Source organism: Mustelus asterias, chromosome 21, assembly GCF_964213995.1.
Source record: "Mustelus asterias chromosome 21, sMusAst1.hap1.1, whole genome shotgun sequence".
Lineage (NCBI taxonomy): Eukaryota > Metazoa > Chordata > Chondrichthyes > Carcharhiniformes > Triakidae > Mustelus > Mustelus asterias.
In genome coordinates, this window is record NC_135821.1 from 36,614,796 (window position 1) to 36,631,890 (window position 17,095).

Consider the following 17,095-nt stretch of genomic DNA (forward strand, 5'->3'; position numbering starts at 1 on the left):
TCTGCCAGCAGTTCCACCTCATCTCAGTTTTAAATCTACCGCCTCGCAACCGATACCTGTGACCACTTGTTCTCGATTGCACCACAAGGGGAAACATTTGGTCTACATTTACTTTATCACTTTTAAATTTATATATCTCGATCAAATCCACTCTCATCCTTCTAAACTCCAGTGAGTATAAGACCAAACTGTTTAATCTCTCCTCATACATCAATCCCTTCATCCCCTGAATCAGATATGCTAAATACAAATTAACGCTGACACTCAATTTGGTTATAATATTTTAATAAAGTTGTTTAAAGTTATATAATAACATTTAATGGCAATTAATAGTTGATCTTTTAGAAATTCTAGGTGCAGAGGTCAAAATCCTGACACCAGCTCTGCCTTTAACATTAAAAGTATAAACAAGATTTGTGGCTGTTTGTTTAGACAAATTGTACAAATCTGAACTGTACAAGATTGGCAGATTTTCATACAACTGCTGGCAAGGATTCGTAAGGTGACCCAGTGACCCCACTATCACATACTTTGACCTCAGTGTCTCACACACACAATCAAGGTTTCATAGCGTGACTCAGTGACCCTACTGTCATTGACTGTAGCACCAGACACACATTGTGACCCAAGTATAACCCACACTGACTGTTTCAATGACATGAAATGCTTATCAATAGAACCATAGTGCTACAATTCAGAAAGAGGCCATTTGGCCCATTGAGTCTGCACTGACTCGCCGAAAGAGTATCCCAACCTGGCCTTCCCGTCTTCCCTATCCCTGTAACCCCGCACATTTACAATGGCTAATCCACCTAACCTACACATCTTTGGATACTAGGGGGCAATTTAGCATGGCCAATCAACCTAACCTGCACATCTTTGGACCATGGGAAGAAACCGGAGCACCCGGAGCAAACCCACGCAGACACAGGGAGAACATGCAAACTCCAAACAGACAATCACCCAAGGCTGAAATTGAACCCAGGTCCTGGCGCTGTGAGGCAACATAGGCATGGTGACCTAATAGGCCAGAGTCTGTTTTACCTGGTGCGATTTGATTTTCATAGATGCATATTCAAAAAAGACACTTGCATCCTGTACAAATCTGCCTCCTGTTTGTAGATATGCAGAAATTCACAGCTGAGCCAAAGCTTCTGTCTCCTTCACTGCCCATTACTTTCCAAACCACAATCCAGGTTTTGACAGTCATAATTGTTGGTGAATATAATCACATTCTGACTGATTTAATATGTACTATGTATAGTGAATTTAACTGGATGAAACTGTGCCGAGGTGCACAAAATTGTACAGAATGGGAATTCAGCTCTTGGTACAGGAACTGAGTGAGTCTATAACATATATAACTTGTTTGGGGAGTTAAAAGCTAATGACTCAGCCACATATGTTGTGCCAATATAGGTCATGGGGAAGAGACCTCACTGTTGACTGGGAGGGTTCACAAGTCATCCATCATGGCCAGGAGGTCATCCCCTTTACTGCGGCTGTGCCTGGGCTGCTCCTGGACATGGAACTCTCCCATTATTCGAACTAACTCTTCATGCTGCTGCTGGTCCTGCAGAGAGAGAGAGAGAGAGACAACACATATCAGACCTTCTCAGCCAATTGGAGGAGCATGACAACTGACTGCACTGTCGCTATAGGTAATAAAGCAGCTGGGCTCTCCTCTAGTGCTGTCCAGTGACCCTCTCAGATGAGAGTGTGCATGGGCACGAGACAGGATTGGGCTTGTATGTAACACCCTTTCCACCACCTGCATGGTTGAAGTGGCCCACGTGCCCATTCAGCTGAATTAACAAAAGGCTGCTGGTGTCCACAGGTATTAAAATCTTTGTTGATTCAGGGAGGGGAATCACAGAGCGTACATTGATTAAAGAGCAAGGTGCAGTTGTTGCAAACAGTGATCCAATGACATTCTACTCACCTTGGAGACCTCTATGTCGATCACTTCATCCGAAAGATCTGGAGGCCTTATGGCCGCTGCATGACTAGAAGGCAAAAATAGGCCAAAATATAACTTACTGCGGCTGTGAAGAGCCTGCTTCATTCTTTAGAATAGATCAGACTGCAACAAATAACACTTTCCTACTCACATAACATGGTATGGACCGAGCTTGTGTTTCCACTGTATCTGGTTAATTTTGTTGTGTGATGGTAATGCTCACTGGCAATGCTTTATGGTGATACTGCATTACCGCTGCCTCCACTGAACTAAGATCTAAAGGCCTGGTTTAGATTGAGGCTTTGATCGAGCATAATGGCAAACACCTCGGATTTCCCTCTCTCTCTTAAAGATACACTGTCCCTGTGATCTTCCTGCAGGATGTAACAGCAACACAATTCCTGTGTGTGTGGAGGATTAAATCATTCCACATTTATTATTTCCTGCCCTGGCTTTGGGTTAACTGACGAAGGGGCAGCGCTCCGAAAGCTTATGGTATTTGCTACCAAATAAACCTGTTGGACTTTAACCTGGTGTTGTGAGACTTCTTACTTTGGGTTAACTGACACTATGCATAGTTTCCCAGCTGAGAATATAAACAGTAATACCACTCCGGGCCTCTGCAACAAGGGCACCACTAGAACGTGCAAGGCACTCGTCCAAGTTGACTCCTGTTGGTAACAGGGGTATATGTCAGAGGCATTGTGAGATGTGAAAAAAATAATTTTCATAGAATCTTACAACAAGGAGTCAATTCTACAATTCATACCTGTGAATATGTGCACAGTGGGATGTGTGCGCATGTGGGAGAAAGTATATGAACATGGATGTGTGTGTGATCATGCATGGGTGTGGGTATATGGATGCCAAAAGGGGTGCAACTGAATGCACATGGGGTGTCTGTGGGAAGGGACGTTGGATGTACATGCATGTTTTGTTCCGGCGAAAGACACACAACTGGAAAAAGAAAACAGCAGTCAACTTACTCTTCCTCCTCATCTGTGCCAAACAGATTCAGCCGAAACCCTGGCTCAGTACCCACAGGCTTCTTGCTCTCTACACCTCCCATTAACTGTGCCAGCAGGTTCAGCTCCTCCTTAGCCAGAGGGTTGGGAGCTGCGTTCTCCTGGGACGAAGAACAGGAAACAATGACATTTTTTAAAAAAAACAAACAAGAGAATGATAGATGATAGGAAGGAATCTGACAGACTGAGTAAACTGTCACGACAGCATCAATATCTCAGTGTCAAGCCAAAGCTGATGCTAAAGAGACTGATTTGGTTTTGCAGCAGAGACACCATCTGGCACTCACTGGTAACATGACTGTAAACGGCAACGTAGTGAATGCATTCTAAAAACTGGCAAAAAGAGAAAACAACAAATGTTTGTGCCTTTTTCCGACCTCAAGGCTATCAAAGCACTTTATAGCCAATCCAGTACTTTTGAAGTGTGGTGAATATAGGTTAAAACCCAAGGCATATGCTTAAAATAAAAGATATGTTTAGTTATCTTAAAACAGACTAAAAGACTAAAATAAGCAAAATGCTGCATATGCTGGAATCTGAAACAAGAACAGAGGACACTGGAAAAACTCAGCAGGTCTGTCAGCATCTATCGGGAGAGAAACAGAGTAAACATCGAGTCTGTGTACTCAAAATGTTAACTCCATTTCTCTCCTGATAGCAGCTCTGGTAGCATCTGAGTTTTTCCAGTGTTCTCAGTTCTTGTTAAAGTAAAAGAATAAGCTGGTGCTTTTAACTTTTTTTTTCCCCCTGGTTAAGGGTTCATTTCTCTAGAAATAAAACTTCTGGAATGAATGCTCAATATCCTGAGGGGGGTGACCATTTGACCAGAAACTGAACCAGACCAGCCGTATAAATACTGTGGCTACAACAGCAAGTCAGAGGCTAGGGATTCTGCAGAGAGTAATTCACCTGCTGATTTTAGAAAGCCTGTCCATAAGCTACAAGGCACAAGTCAGGAGGGTGAGGGAATACTCTCCACTTGCCTGAATGTGTGCGGCTCCCAACAACACTCAAGAAACTGGACACCATCCAAGGAAAAACAGCCCATTTGATTGGTACCTGATCCACCAGCTTAAACATTCACTCCCTACAACACCGACACACAGTACAACACCTACAAGATGCACAGCAGCAACTCGTCAAGAATCCTTCAGAGCACCTTCTAAATTCTCACTCTCTACCATCTAGAAGGACAAGAGCAGCAGGTGCATGGGAACATCGCCACCAGAAGGCACATACCAACCAGGCTTGGAACTATATAACTGTTCCCTCATTGTCGCTGGGTCCAAATCCTGGAACTCCCTCCCTAACAGCACTGTCGGTCTTCCTACACCACTTGCACTGCAGCAGTTCAAGAAGGCAATTCACCACTACCTTTTCAAGGGCAATTAGGGATGGCTATATATGCTGGCCTAGCCAGTGATGCCCATGCCCCAAAAGAGAATAAAGAGGCGATAACAGCTGTTGCCAGTCCGAAAAAGGGGCTTTGGTCAGATGAGGGCTCTGAAATTATGGTAGAACAATTGGGCAGATAATTAAAACAAATAACCAAATTACAAAACTAATGTTAGGCTCTTCATTTAGCCTGATCTCATTAAGATGCTTGTTGTAATGCAAAAGTCAATTAGTGTGTAGAAGTAGAGTATGAGTTATGTTAGTGAACAACACTATGTTCAACAGTCTGATAAGAAATAACAGCTTGTTACCAGGCCTTATGAAGAGCTTTGGACATAGATAAATGGTGATAGGACAGATATGAATCAATGAAGCTTCTGGTAATTAGTTTGGCAGCTGAAGATGGAATGTCCCTGGGGAGGTGCAATAAAGTAAATTTTTATAGAGCAATCAGGTTAGTCAATACTTCATCCAAGTCTAGATCTGAAAAAACGTATAAATAAAAGGAGATTTTGTGAGACCTGTAAAATCATGATGTTTTGAAACTGTGCCTTTAGGTGTAAGGAAGGAGGTCATCTAACCTGTTCTGGAGTCTGCCTGACACAAAGTCTGAATGGTTAAATTGTTAGAGATCAAAAGAAGTCTTCTTTTACTAAGAAGGTGCAAGGTATTTACACTGGGAGACAATGGCAGTGCTTTCCAAATTAACAATGAGTAGACCCTGGATCTCCCAAAAGTCCCAGAAAGGTGTTGTCATATTGGATTGTAAACAGTGGTTCTATTACCTATCCATGTGTTTCTAAGTTGAAAGTGAGTTGGGATCAAAGATAGCTAATTAGCGATTCTTCCTAGATATATGACTCACGTTGCCAAGGGGAAGGAAGCAGAGGAAGCCATATTTGAGATCAGGTTACAAACCTCCCTCCAAATCAACAGGTATCAGAGACAATCAGCAGTTGGTTTTAGGGCAGTCTGCAATCATCCAAGAGGTGGAGAGCAGGAGATAGAGGCAGTGGCCGGAATTTTACCGGCACGCCCGCCCCGATTCTGGGGGCGGGCGAGGCTCGGAGAACGGCGTCCTCCTTTCGCCTCGGGTGGACATGCCGGTAAATTCCGCCCAGACAGTCATGCACCAGAAGCAGAGAAAGTGCTGACTCTATTGTTCACCAATCAGAATGTGTGTGAGAGCTCACACTGAGATGACAAACCTGAGCTCATAAGAATTTCAAAGAGGCCTGGAAGACTCCTCCAGCTTGGGTTAGAGGGAAAGAGTCTCCAGTCGAACCCTCACAGCAAAAGGCAGTTCTAGAATTAGAAGTTATCTGGCTGGCAATGTAAAAAGGAAGCAATCCATCAGAAACTGGGAGCAATTGTGGACAGTTGCTAAAAGAATTGTAGTTCTGTGGAGAGTGCAATATGTGGTAAATATGAAAGGGAAATATTTCTCTATGTGGTTTGAAGTCCAAGTTGCCTACAAGAAGAAAATTGCGCTTAGTCAATAATGCTTTTAGTTATTCGTTACAATACAAGTTTAAAACATTTGAAACTTGAAGGCTGGAATTTTACCGCCGCACCCGCCACAGGAGTCGGAGCGGATGAGGGGCGGACCATGGAAAGGTCCATTGACCTCGGGCAGGATTTTACGGTTTTGGGGTGAGTGCGGCCAGAAAATTTCGCCCGATGTGTTATTCTTTTAGTTAGTAATGAAAAGTTCAAATCTGTAGACGTTTTCCTTGGTGAAGTGAAGATTGAAAGGATATTTGACGGATGTTTTCGAAATCATGAAGGGAGAATCTTCAAACTAGTGCGAGGATTGAGAACCAGAGGACACTGTTGTAAGGTGATTAGCAAAAGAAGAAATGGTGACCCGTGGAAAAACTCTCTTACGTCAGAGTGGTTACAATCTCGAATGCTCTCCTCAGAGTAGTTGAGACACATTCAACTGTGGCTTTCAAAAAAAAAGTGGTCATTAACTACAAAAGAAATATTTGCAGGGCTATGGGGCAAAATACAGTGGTGCTGGTTGAATTGTTCTTGCAGAGAGCTTGCAGAGACCTATAGGTTGAATGGCCTCTTTCTGCTGTAACCATTCTATGATTCTCCAACATGCCAATAATTTAGAATCAGCAGCACTCCTGCAAAAGAATACAGAACGTTATATTCCATATAACGCTCGATATAACATTCTATAGTCTTTTGCGGGAGGTGATGCACAGGTCTGGCGTGTCAATGATGGTAATTAGGAATCACATTTTACTTGCTACATTTTTACGAAACTGATAGAGTATTTAACACAAATTCCTCACTTCTCACCACACTAAGTGATCCGGGGCTGTGGAAAGAGGAAACAAAAAACCCTGAAAACCTAAGTTAAACAAGTTCTATACAGCTCACCCCACTCATGGGAGAGAGAAATAATGAGTCAGTGGTAAAGCATAACAATGAGATGTCGATTGAGGGAAAATCTTTTTCTATTTTTTCCAATCAGGCTATGGTCAAAATTCCAAATTGCCTTCGCTGTTTTGTGATAGTTCTCTCACTCTGGAAGATCTTACAATTAGTTCATTTTTTTTGCACTTTTGAATGCTTTACATGCAGAGGACTGGCTTTCATCAAGGTTGGGGTCTCAGAGAAAATTCAGGAAGTTCTGACACAGCGTACAAGATCATCTGAGACAGAATTTAATTCAAGAGACTTGGCGTATTGAAAAAAAAGATCACAGGGAATGGAAAAATCTTGGTAAAGTAATAGGCCAAGATGGTAAAACAGTACCTATCAAACATGGGAATCAAACTGTTAAAGTTCATTGCTTATGATTAATACAATTAATCGTCAGGTTCTGATAGCTGATAGGAGTAAATGAAGGTCCTGAGGAAAATAATACAGTAGATTAAGGAGCTGAATAGTGGTCAAAAGTGTGTTCATGACACACAGGACACAACTGTTAAATCCAAAAGCCAATTATCCTGAGTGGGTACTCAAGTGACATTCTAGAGGGGTTTAGTAAATGGAGGGATGTGACAATTATGGGCATTCAGGAAAAGTTACTGACATAGTTGTATATTCAGAGGATGGAAATGAGGTCCATGGACTGGTGGAATGGAGCACAAGTATTGATAGAGAGTCCAGAAGTGACTCTTGCATCAGAAAACGATCACAAAAAGAGCCTCCAGCAGGTGATCTGTAAGTAGTAACCTTACCAGCCATAAAGGGAGAGGCCATAGTTTGACTATAACGCAATAAAATGAAGGCCACAAGACAGTTTCCTAACAGAACTGGAAGCAGAAGTTCTCATGACCATGAAGTTTTGATAGCTGCCAATAAACTTGAGGATAAACTAACGAGAGGCAAAACAAATTGAATTAGATAGTTGGAGAGAGTTTGGAGTTTATTCTAAAGTCCCAGATGAAAGGCAACCAGATTTGTCACATTGATTGGAAAAAGTCCCTTCAGTTGGGACTTAATTTTCGTAGTTGGGGTTCTGAAGAGTGACTGGGTAATACAGATGTTGGAGGAAAGTAATCTTGAAAATCTTTCTAACTCTTCTGGCCACATAGTCATGGGAGTGTAGATTAAAAGCTATGTTTCTGCAGGTTGAAACTTTTCAGAGAAAATCATTTCTGAAACCACCTAAAAAGGCAGATGCAGAAGTAAATTTAAGGAAATGTTCCTCAAATGTGTTAACCGTTGTCTCTAGGGTGTGCTATCATTCATTTAGATCTGTTCTGAAAATAGACTGTGTTCAACTACAAGTAGATCACACAATGATTCATTGGTATCTAAAGAGAAAATATTCAGGCATCTTCAGAGTGAAGTTATCGTTTGGGTAGTACCGTGAAGTTTGAGAAACATGCTATTAAGTAGAATTTATATCATAGAATTTAAAATTGGGAGTCAGGGTTCGTTTTAAATGTATTGGTTTAGGTATTAAGCAGAGTAGGTCTGCAATAATTTTAAATCAACAATCCTATTTTAGACTGTTACTCCCATCTCTGATAATCTTAGGATCATCAACATATCTAAAGGAACAGAGCAATTGCAATGCTTAATTGGTCATGTCGAATTGGTTGACTCAGACTAGATCAGGTGCTAGTTTTGACACATTGGCATTGAATATTACAACGAAGCACTCTGAAGTAGAGAATGATTTATGGGCAAATAACACATTTAAAAATAGTTAAATCTAGAGAAATACATACTTAAATTTGTGTAGTTAGTTGATCCAAAGAACATGAAACTAATCATTTTTAGCAGTGCATCATGTATATTCCTTCCTGATAGCTATTCAGATGCAGCTGGCCCAGGTCATTAATCAATGTCACAGAGGGTCAATGTTAAAGGTGCTATATAAATTCAAGTTATTGATGTTGTTTTACCTATCTTTACCTTTAAATTGCAAACTGACCCGATGTGCATTCTACATTGAATATATTGGACGTAGGATCAGAAGTAGGCCATTTGGAGCTTTCAGCCTGCTCCCCCGTTCAATAAGAACATGGCTGATCTGGTTGTGGTCTCAACTCCACCTTCCCTTGCTCTCGTCACCCTGGACTCCCTGGTCTAACAAAAATCTATCTAACTCAGCCACACTATCTTCTTGGAAAGAGAATTCAACACTCCAATGACCCTCTGAGAGAAAGATTTTCTCCTCATCTCCATTTTAAAAGGGAGGCCTTTTGTTTTTAAACAATCCCCGAGTTATAGTCTCCCTCACAAGAGGAAACATCCTCCCGGTATCCACTCTATCCAGAGTGATTACCTCTAATTTTTCTAAACTCAAATCCCAGGAATGAGTCATGTGAACCTTCTCTGAAAGGCTTCCAAAGTAATTATACATTTTTTTTTCAAATAAGGAGACCAAACTGTATGCAGTACTCCAGATATGTTCTCACCCATGGCCTGTACAGTTGCAGTAAAACATCTCTACTTTATATTCCATTCCCCTTGCAATAAACACCAACATTCCATTTGTCTTCCTCATCATTTGCTGTACGTTTTGTGGTTCATGTACTAGGACACCCAGATCCCTCTGTACCACAGACTTATGCGATCTCTCCCAATTTGAATAACATACTGCTTTCTTATTCTTCTTGCCAAAATAGACAAGTTTACATTTTCCCACATTTACCCATGTTATACGAACATAAAAATATAAATTAGTTTGGCTGTGGGAGAGAAATGAAAAGAAAATGGGAATAACCAACAAAAACATGAGGAAGTTAGAAACAGCAATGATCGTGTGCGCTGGAAGGAGCACTGACCTTTGTGCGTGCAGCCGAGCTCTTCAACGTCCCCGACATGTGTGTTTCCACAGGCCGTGAAACACTGTACCTGTGACCGTTGAGACAATGCACGAGTTTTAGTAAAAAGCACAACATCAATAATAAAAAGTCTGGTGCTTTTGGCTCAATTATTTGGAAGCAAAACATATTTAATGAGCAAGCACCACTGGCAGCTCCCCGGAACAACGATCACCCACCTCTGCACCCACTCACTGAAGTGCAGATAGGGCACTGCTCATTCTCTTTCGCTTTCTTGAATATGTAGGAATCAGTAACAAATAATATGAAATCATTGTTGTTGGACCCAATCAGTCCCGTTATTAACTGCACTAATAGTAACTAGTGTGGGAGCCTGCCACCAATTTCATCCCAGTTATTGCTTTAATGCACGCATGACACTGTTAGAGATGACGTGGAGATGCCGGCGTTGGACTGGGGTGGGCACAGTAAGAAGTCTCACAACACCAGGTTAAAGTCCAACAGGTTTATTTGGCAGCACTAGCTTTCGGAGCCCCAAGCCCCTTCTGCTTAGAAGGCCCTTAGAAGGGGCTTGGGGCTCCGAAAGCTAGGGCTGCCAAATAAACCTGTTGGACTTTAACCTAGTGTTGTGAGACTTCTTACTGTTAGAGATATCATTTTTGCATCTGCTGGTTTGAAGAATGGACACTTACGAAGACATGAACTTATCTAGACAGCCATATGAACGGAGTGGGAATGGAGGGATACAAAAGAATGGTCTAGTTTGGACCAGGGAGCGGCGCGGGCTTGGAGGGCCGAAGGGCCTGTTCCTGTGCTGTATTGTTCTTTGTAACTGATTCATATCAGTAAACAGAACAGTGACGAAATTAGGCATTCTCTCACCATCACTGCTTTCAGAATGTAAATGCCAGGCATCAGTGACTTTACTAAACAAGTTATGTTTAATATTTCCCCCTTCTCTTTTCAAAATTCAAGCTTGGAGCCATGGTATTACTCTTCCACAACATACTGAATATCCTACAGAAACTAGTTAAGTGGCAAGTCTGGACAGCAGCAAAGGTCTGCAGGTCATGGGGGGTATCACCGCTGTCCCACCAAATGCACACTTTCCAAGGGAGGAGTTAATGGATTGCAATCAGGAACCCAGGCTAGGTTCTTCCCTTTCTGGGTATGGTCAACTGTAACACCCCTACATGGAAATAAACTGACTCAGCATACATATAGATGAAGCCAGTATGGTTCAATTATACATCAGACAATACCGTCCTACCTGAAACCCACACTATGGCTCAATTACCTTAAGAACTGTATAACATTTGGGGAAGAGATGCAATATAAGTGGCTGCCATTCCTACAAAGATAACAGACAAACCGGTGGTGATTCCTGAAGCACAGGCACCTTGGCATGGGAGGCAGTGAAAGTAATAGTGTAAGAAAGTTGAAGTGATTTAGTTGAAATAACAGTTGCTGAATTTCCTGGAATGAATGATGACTAATGCGGCTCAGTCACAGTGGCTTCAAATGAGTTGTTCAGTTACTGCTTCCTTCATCCCTTAAACAAACCAGATGACATTTACCATCTACTCCATGTATAGCTTAAACATACAGCCTTGGTCCAAACATGGACAAAAGAGCTGAATTCCAGAGGCGAGGTGAGAGTGGCTGTCCTTGATATCAAGGCAGCATTTGACAGAGTGTGACATCAAGGAGCACTGGTAAATTGAAGTAAATGGAAATCAGGAATGAACCTCTCTACTTATTGTAGTCATACCCAGCACAAAGGAAGATGGTTGAGATTGCTGGATGTCAATTATTTCAGCCCCAGGACATCGCTGCAGGAGTTTCTTAGGGCAATGCCTTAGGCCTAATCATCTTCAGCTGTTCCATCAATGACCCTCCCTACAACATAAGGTCAGAAGTGCGGACTTCGGCAGATGGATTGCACAATATTCAATGCCATTCACAATCCCACAGATACAGTCTGTGTCCACAAGTAGCAACAACATTCAGACTTCAGATGATTAGTGGCAAGCAGGTTTTGCTCAAATGCCAAGCAAAGACCATCTCCAACAACAGAGAATCTTTCCATCTCTGCTTGACATTCAATAGCATTAACATCATTGGTTATAACTCAATGAAGAGTCATCTCTTTTTACATAATTTAAGCAGAGTGTTGGCAAGATATTCACCAGCTGGAAGGTATGTTAGTTAAGCATAACCTCATTCAACAGATGTATATACACACACACACACACCCAGACACACCCACTTCCTGGCCCCTGGATGCTAAGGTCAACTGTAGTGCCAAGAATAATTAATTGGTGCGCAAGAACCCCACCCATTGTAGCAATGAGGCAAACAGCTCAGAAATCAAAGTTAGATCTTTTGATGTGTATTGCTGAGTTCTATAACAGTAACAACCTGCATTTATATAGCGACTTTAGTGTAAAATTTCATCCCAAGGTGTTTCAGGACATTACAAAATACATTTTCAAGAACTAGGAGTAGGGGGAGGCCATTTGGCCCCTCGAACCTGCTCCGCCATTCAATAAGATCATGGCTGACCTTTTTGTGGACTCAGCTCCACTTACCCGCCCACTCACCATAACCCTTAATTCCTTTACTGTTCAAAAATCTATCTATCTATCCTTGCCTTAAAAACATTCAATGAGGTAGCCTCAACTGCTTCACTGGGCAGGGAATTTCACAGATTCACAACCCTTTGTGTGAAGTTCCTCCTCAACTCAGTCCTAAATCTGCTCCCCCTTATTTTGAGGCTATGCCCCCTAGCTCTAGTTTCACCTGCCAGTGGAAACAACTTCCCTGCTTCTATCTTATCTACCTTCATAATCTTATATGTTTCTAAAAGATCTCCCCTCATTCTTCTGAATTCCAATGAGTATGGCCCCAGTCTACTCAGTCTCTCCTCATAAGCCTCCTCTCAACTCCAGAATCAACCTAGTGAATCTCCTCTGCACCCCCTCCAGTGCCAGTATATCCTTTCTCAAGTAAGGAGACCAAACTATACACAATACTCCAGGTGTAGCCTCACCAGCACCTTTTACAGCTACAACATAACCTCGCTGTTTTTAAACTCCATCCCTCTAGCAATGAAGGACAAAATTTCATTTGCCGTCTTAATTACCTGCTGCACCTGCGAACCAACTCCTTGTGATTCTTGTACAAGGACACCCAGGTCCCTCTGCACAGCAGCATGCTGCAATTTTTTACCATTTAAATAACAGTCCATTTTGCTGTTATTCCTACCAAAATGGATGACCTCACATTTACCAACATTGTACTCCATCTGCCAGACCCTCGCCCACTCACTTAGACTATCTATATCCTTTTGCAGACTTTCAGCATATTCTGCACACTTTGCTCTGCCATTCATCTTAGTGTCGTCTGCGAATTTTGACACACTACACTTGGTCCCCAACTCCAAATCATCTCTGTAAATTGTAAACAATTGCGGTCCCAACACTGATCCCTGAGGCACACCACTAGTCACTGATCGCCAACCAGAAAAACACCCATTTATCCCCACTCTTTGCTTTCTGTTAGTTAACCAATCCTCCATCCATGCTAATACATTACACTGTGCACCTTTATCTTATGTAGCAGTCTTTGGTGCGGCACCTTGTCAAATGCCTTCTGGAAATCCAGATACACCACATCCACAGGTTCCCCATTGTCCATTGCACATGTAATGTTCTCAAAGAATTCCACCAAATTAGTCAAACATGACCTTGCCTTCATGAACCCTGCCGCATCTTACCAATGGGACAATTTATATCCAGATGTCTCGCTATTTCTTCCTTGATGATTGATTCAAGCATTTTCCCGACTACAGAAGTTAAGCTAACCGGCCTATAGTTACCCGCCTTTTGTCTACCTCCTTTTTTAAACAATGGTGTCACATTTGCTGTTTTCCAATCTGCAGGAACCACCCCAGAGTCCAGCGAATTTTGGTAAATTACCATAGTGCATTTGCTATTTCTCCCACCATCTCTTTTAGCACCCTAGGATGCATTCCATCAGGACCAGGAGACTTGTCTACCTTTAGCCCCATTAACTTGCCCAACACTACTTCTTTCACGATAATGATAGTTTCTAGGTTCTCACCTGCCATAGCCTTCCTGTCATCAATTTTTGGCATGTTATTTGTGTCTTCCACTGTGAAGACCGACACATAAAATAGTATATGGGCAGGTGACCAAAAGCTTGTGTCAAAGAAGTAGGTTTAAAGGATTATCTTAAAGGAGGGAAATGAGGTGGAGAGGCAGGGAGGGAATTCTAGGGCCCAACTACTGAAGGCACAGCCACCAACAGTGGAGGGACTGAAATCAGAGATGCTAAAGAGCGGAGGGACTGAAATCAGAGATGCTAAAGAGGCAGGAATGAGAGAAACGCCAATATTTCACAAGGTAATGGGCTGTAAGAGATTACAGAAGTCATTTTTGAGTGAGACTTCTTGGTTCTAAGTTCATTCCAGAGTGGTATATTGTAAGGCAGATGGAGAGAGTTGGATGAGCTTAAGCCTTCTGGGACTGATATCCAAGTGACATTGAGGGAGTGGATATGGAATACTTACATATTAGTGCCAAGCTTAATGACTCTGTCACCAAAGAGGTCGAAGGATCCTTCTGTCAGCACACTGGTGTAACTGCCGCTAGCTGCAAATGTTACTCGCTTCACCTCTTCTCCATCATTGTTAAACATTCTGCAACAACAGAAAGGCCAGAAGTCAGCATTTCCCTTGTGTAAAAGTTTAAAATTAAGCAGCACATTATTTCCGAGCATTAAACTCCTATTCATTTTTATTACTGTGCTTTGATAGATGCTTGCATCTTTTTGGATCATGAAGGATGGGTTTCATGTGGTCTGATGTTCTGTAAAAGCTGGCTTTAGACATCAAAACACGTACAGCTTATTCATGTTCACACATTCATTGTAACAATAAATCTATTTAGGGGACAGATTTGTCAATGGTATAAGATTTTGTTTTTGTGGAGAAAATGAAAAAAGCTGCAAATGCTGGAGGCATAGAACGGCCAACATCTCAAAATATTTTGGGTGAACAGTTGCTATTTTGTTAAATGAACCCAAGCCAATCGGTGAAGTATGAAATAAGACAATTATTTTTCTTGATAGTGGGTTTATTCACAAGGTGTAGCTTCCACTGTCTTTTGAGGAAGAGTTCCAAAGATTCATTATCCTCTGAGAACAAAATACCTCAATTTCTGTCTTGAATGGGCTTGTCTTAAAAACTCTTTATTTTTAAACAGTGATAACCCCACAAGAGGAAACAGACTCTCCACATCAACCCATCAAGACCTGTCAGGATCTTACATGTTTCAAACAAGTTACCTCTTATATCTGCTGGAGTTCAGAAGCATAAGCCTAGTCTATCCAATCTTCCCTCATAAGACAACCCATCCCTTCCAGGTATTAGTCCAGTGAACTGAACTGCCTCCAATGCATTTACATCCTTCCTTAAATAAGGAAACCAACACTGTACACAATACTCCAGATAGGGTCTCATCAATGCCCTGTACAATGGAAGCATAACATCGCTACTTTTGTATTCAATAAATTTATTTAAATAAACAAGTTCAATAAACTCCAAAATAAAAGTGAAACACTGTGGATGCTGGAATGTCGAAATAGTCTGAAAGGTTGAAAATCAATAGAAATTAAATAACAAAAGCCAAAGCAAAAGGCAGAAAACAAATGATTCACAATAAGAACATAAGAAATAGGTGCAGGAGTAGTCCATCTAGCCCCTCGAGCCTGCCCCGCCATTCAATAAGATCATGGCTGATCTGAAGTGGATCAGTTCCACTTCAGATCAGCCATGATCTTATTGAATTCTGCCATTCACACCTCCTTGACACATGTTTTTGTTTCTTTTGTTGTCCCATTACCATTCATTTTGGCCTTCTACCATCAATCCTTCAATCTAATCACTCCACGCTATTGCAGACCATCCCTTTTGTTCTTCTTCCCACCTTTCTCTCTTTCATTTGTGTGAAACCAAATACATCGCCAACACTTCCCCAGTTCTGATGAAGGGTCATGGACCTGAAAAGTTAACTCCGGCTGAGATTTTCCCAGAAATTGGCAAAGTCCAATGGCAGGTGGTAAAAGCAGCATTGAGCCTGCCAATGGCAATGGCGGCTTTTCCCACTGTACATTGCAGCACTTAGTGGTCATTCAACCATGGGTTCAACACCTATCTCTGGCGGGATGGCTTGATTCACCCGCTCTGCCATCACCTCAGCGCTGCAATCATCAGGGTGCCATGCTTAAAAGGCCACCCCAGTGCACACCAGCCATCCCTTGCAGGTTGTCGGGAGTGACAACTGCCAGGAAATCTGTCCCGGAATTCTCCAATGCCTCCCTGGAGAGATTCCTTGATGCTGTTGAGGCCTGGTGTGACATAATCTACCCATGCTCAGGGCAGAAACCTAGCAGCAAGGTCACAAACCCAGCATGGGAGACAGTGGAGGCGGTGATGTGTGCCAACGTCTGCAGAAGAGAACAGCCATCTAGTGCCACAAGTGGATGAATGACCCCCCCCCGTTCTGCCAGAGTAAGTCACTCATCTCATTACTCTCAACTCACATGTACAAACCCATCACACGTCCACATGGAGCTCACTCTCTGCCACCTCAAGGGACGCCACCACACTCTCTCCCATACACATTTTATCTCCCCTGTGGGCGTGTCCTCATCACCTCACTGGTCCCACTCACCCTTATCATCTGCCCTGAGTGCGTCTTACTTATACGCTCTCCGTCTGTTTTCATACAGGAGAAGCTAGCACACAAAAAGAGGGAGAGATCCCAGTTGGGTGGAGGGATGCCAGAACTCAAAGCCCTCACAGCCTTCAAGGGCAAAGCCATCCAGCTGCTGGGAAGGACGTTGACCGTTCCTGTGCTGATAGTGAGATTAGTGGTGATGAACTAAGTCAGGATCCATCATGCATCAGACAACAATAATGTGAGTCATGTCTCCTGTTTCTAAATGCACAAAACGCCATGTATTAATGACCGTTCCCTGGAGTGGAAATAGTGGATGCATTGGTGGTCATCTTCCAAAATCTTACTGTAGCTCAGACACAGAATAAGATGACCTTGGATTTGGCTACAGGTGGTGGAGGTTGAACATATTCCTGTTTGTTCTACACCTGCAGAGAGCTTTCTGAGAGCGAGATGGAGCATTGCAGTAAGGAAGATTGAGAAGAGTGTGGGTGCAATGACTCAGCTTTGCCAATTGGGTCTGTGGTGGATTTGTTGTGGTGGATCACAGCTTGCATGTCATCATGGAACAGGCAGAGGATAATGACAAACTTCTAGGGGCAGCTGAAATGGAGGAGGATGCTCTGTAATCCCACGCAGCTGACAGTGTCAAAGGCCTTTGTGAGGTCAAAGGGAGGCCATGTACAAAGG

General features: G+C 42.5%; 1 protein-coding gene across 2 annotated transcripts in view; it reads right to left on the reverse strand.

Moving 5' to 3' along the window:
* Positions 1 to 271: 271 nt before the first annotated feature.
* Positions 272 to 17,095, reverse strand: part of oscp1b (organic solute carrier partner 1b) — a 42,511-nt gene continuing 25,687 nt past the window's right edge. For both annotated transcript variants that reach the window (XM_078237721.1, XM_078237722.1), the window contains exons 6-10: positions 14,236 to 14,364; positions 9,642 to 9,711; positions 2,947 to 3,086; positions 1,943 to 2,006; positions 272 to 1,573 (exon numbers count right to left, since the gene is read on the reverse strand). In XM_078237721.1, the coding sequence (XP_078093847.1) occupies positions 1,457 to 1,573; positions 1,943 to 2,006; positions 2,947 to 3,086; positions 9,642 to 9,711; positions 14,236 to 14,364 (520 nt within the window). In that variant the 3' untranslated portion in view covers positions 272 to 1,456. The remainder of the gene's footprint in view (positions 1,574 to 1,942; positions 2,007 to 2,946; positions 3,087 to 9,641; positions 9,712 to 14,235; positions 14,365 to 17,095) is intronic.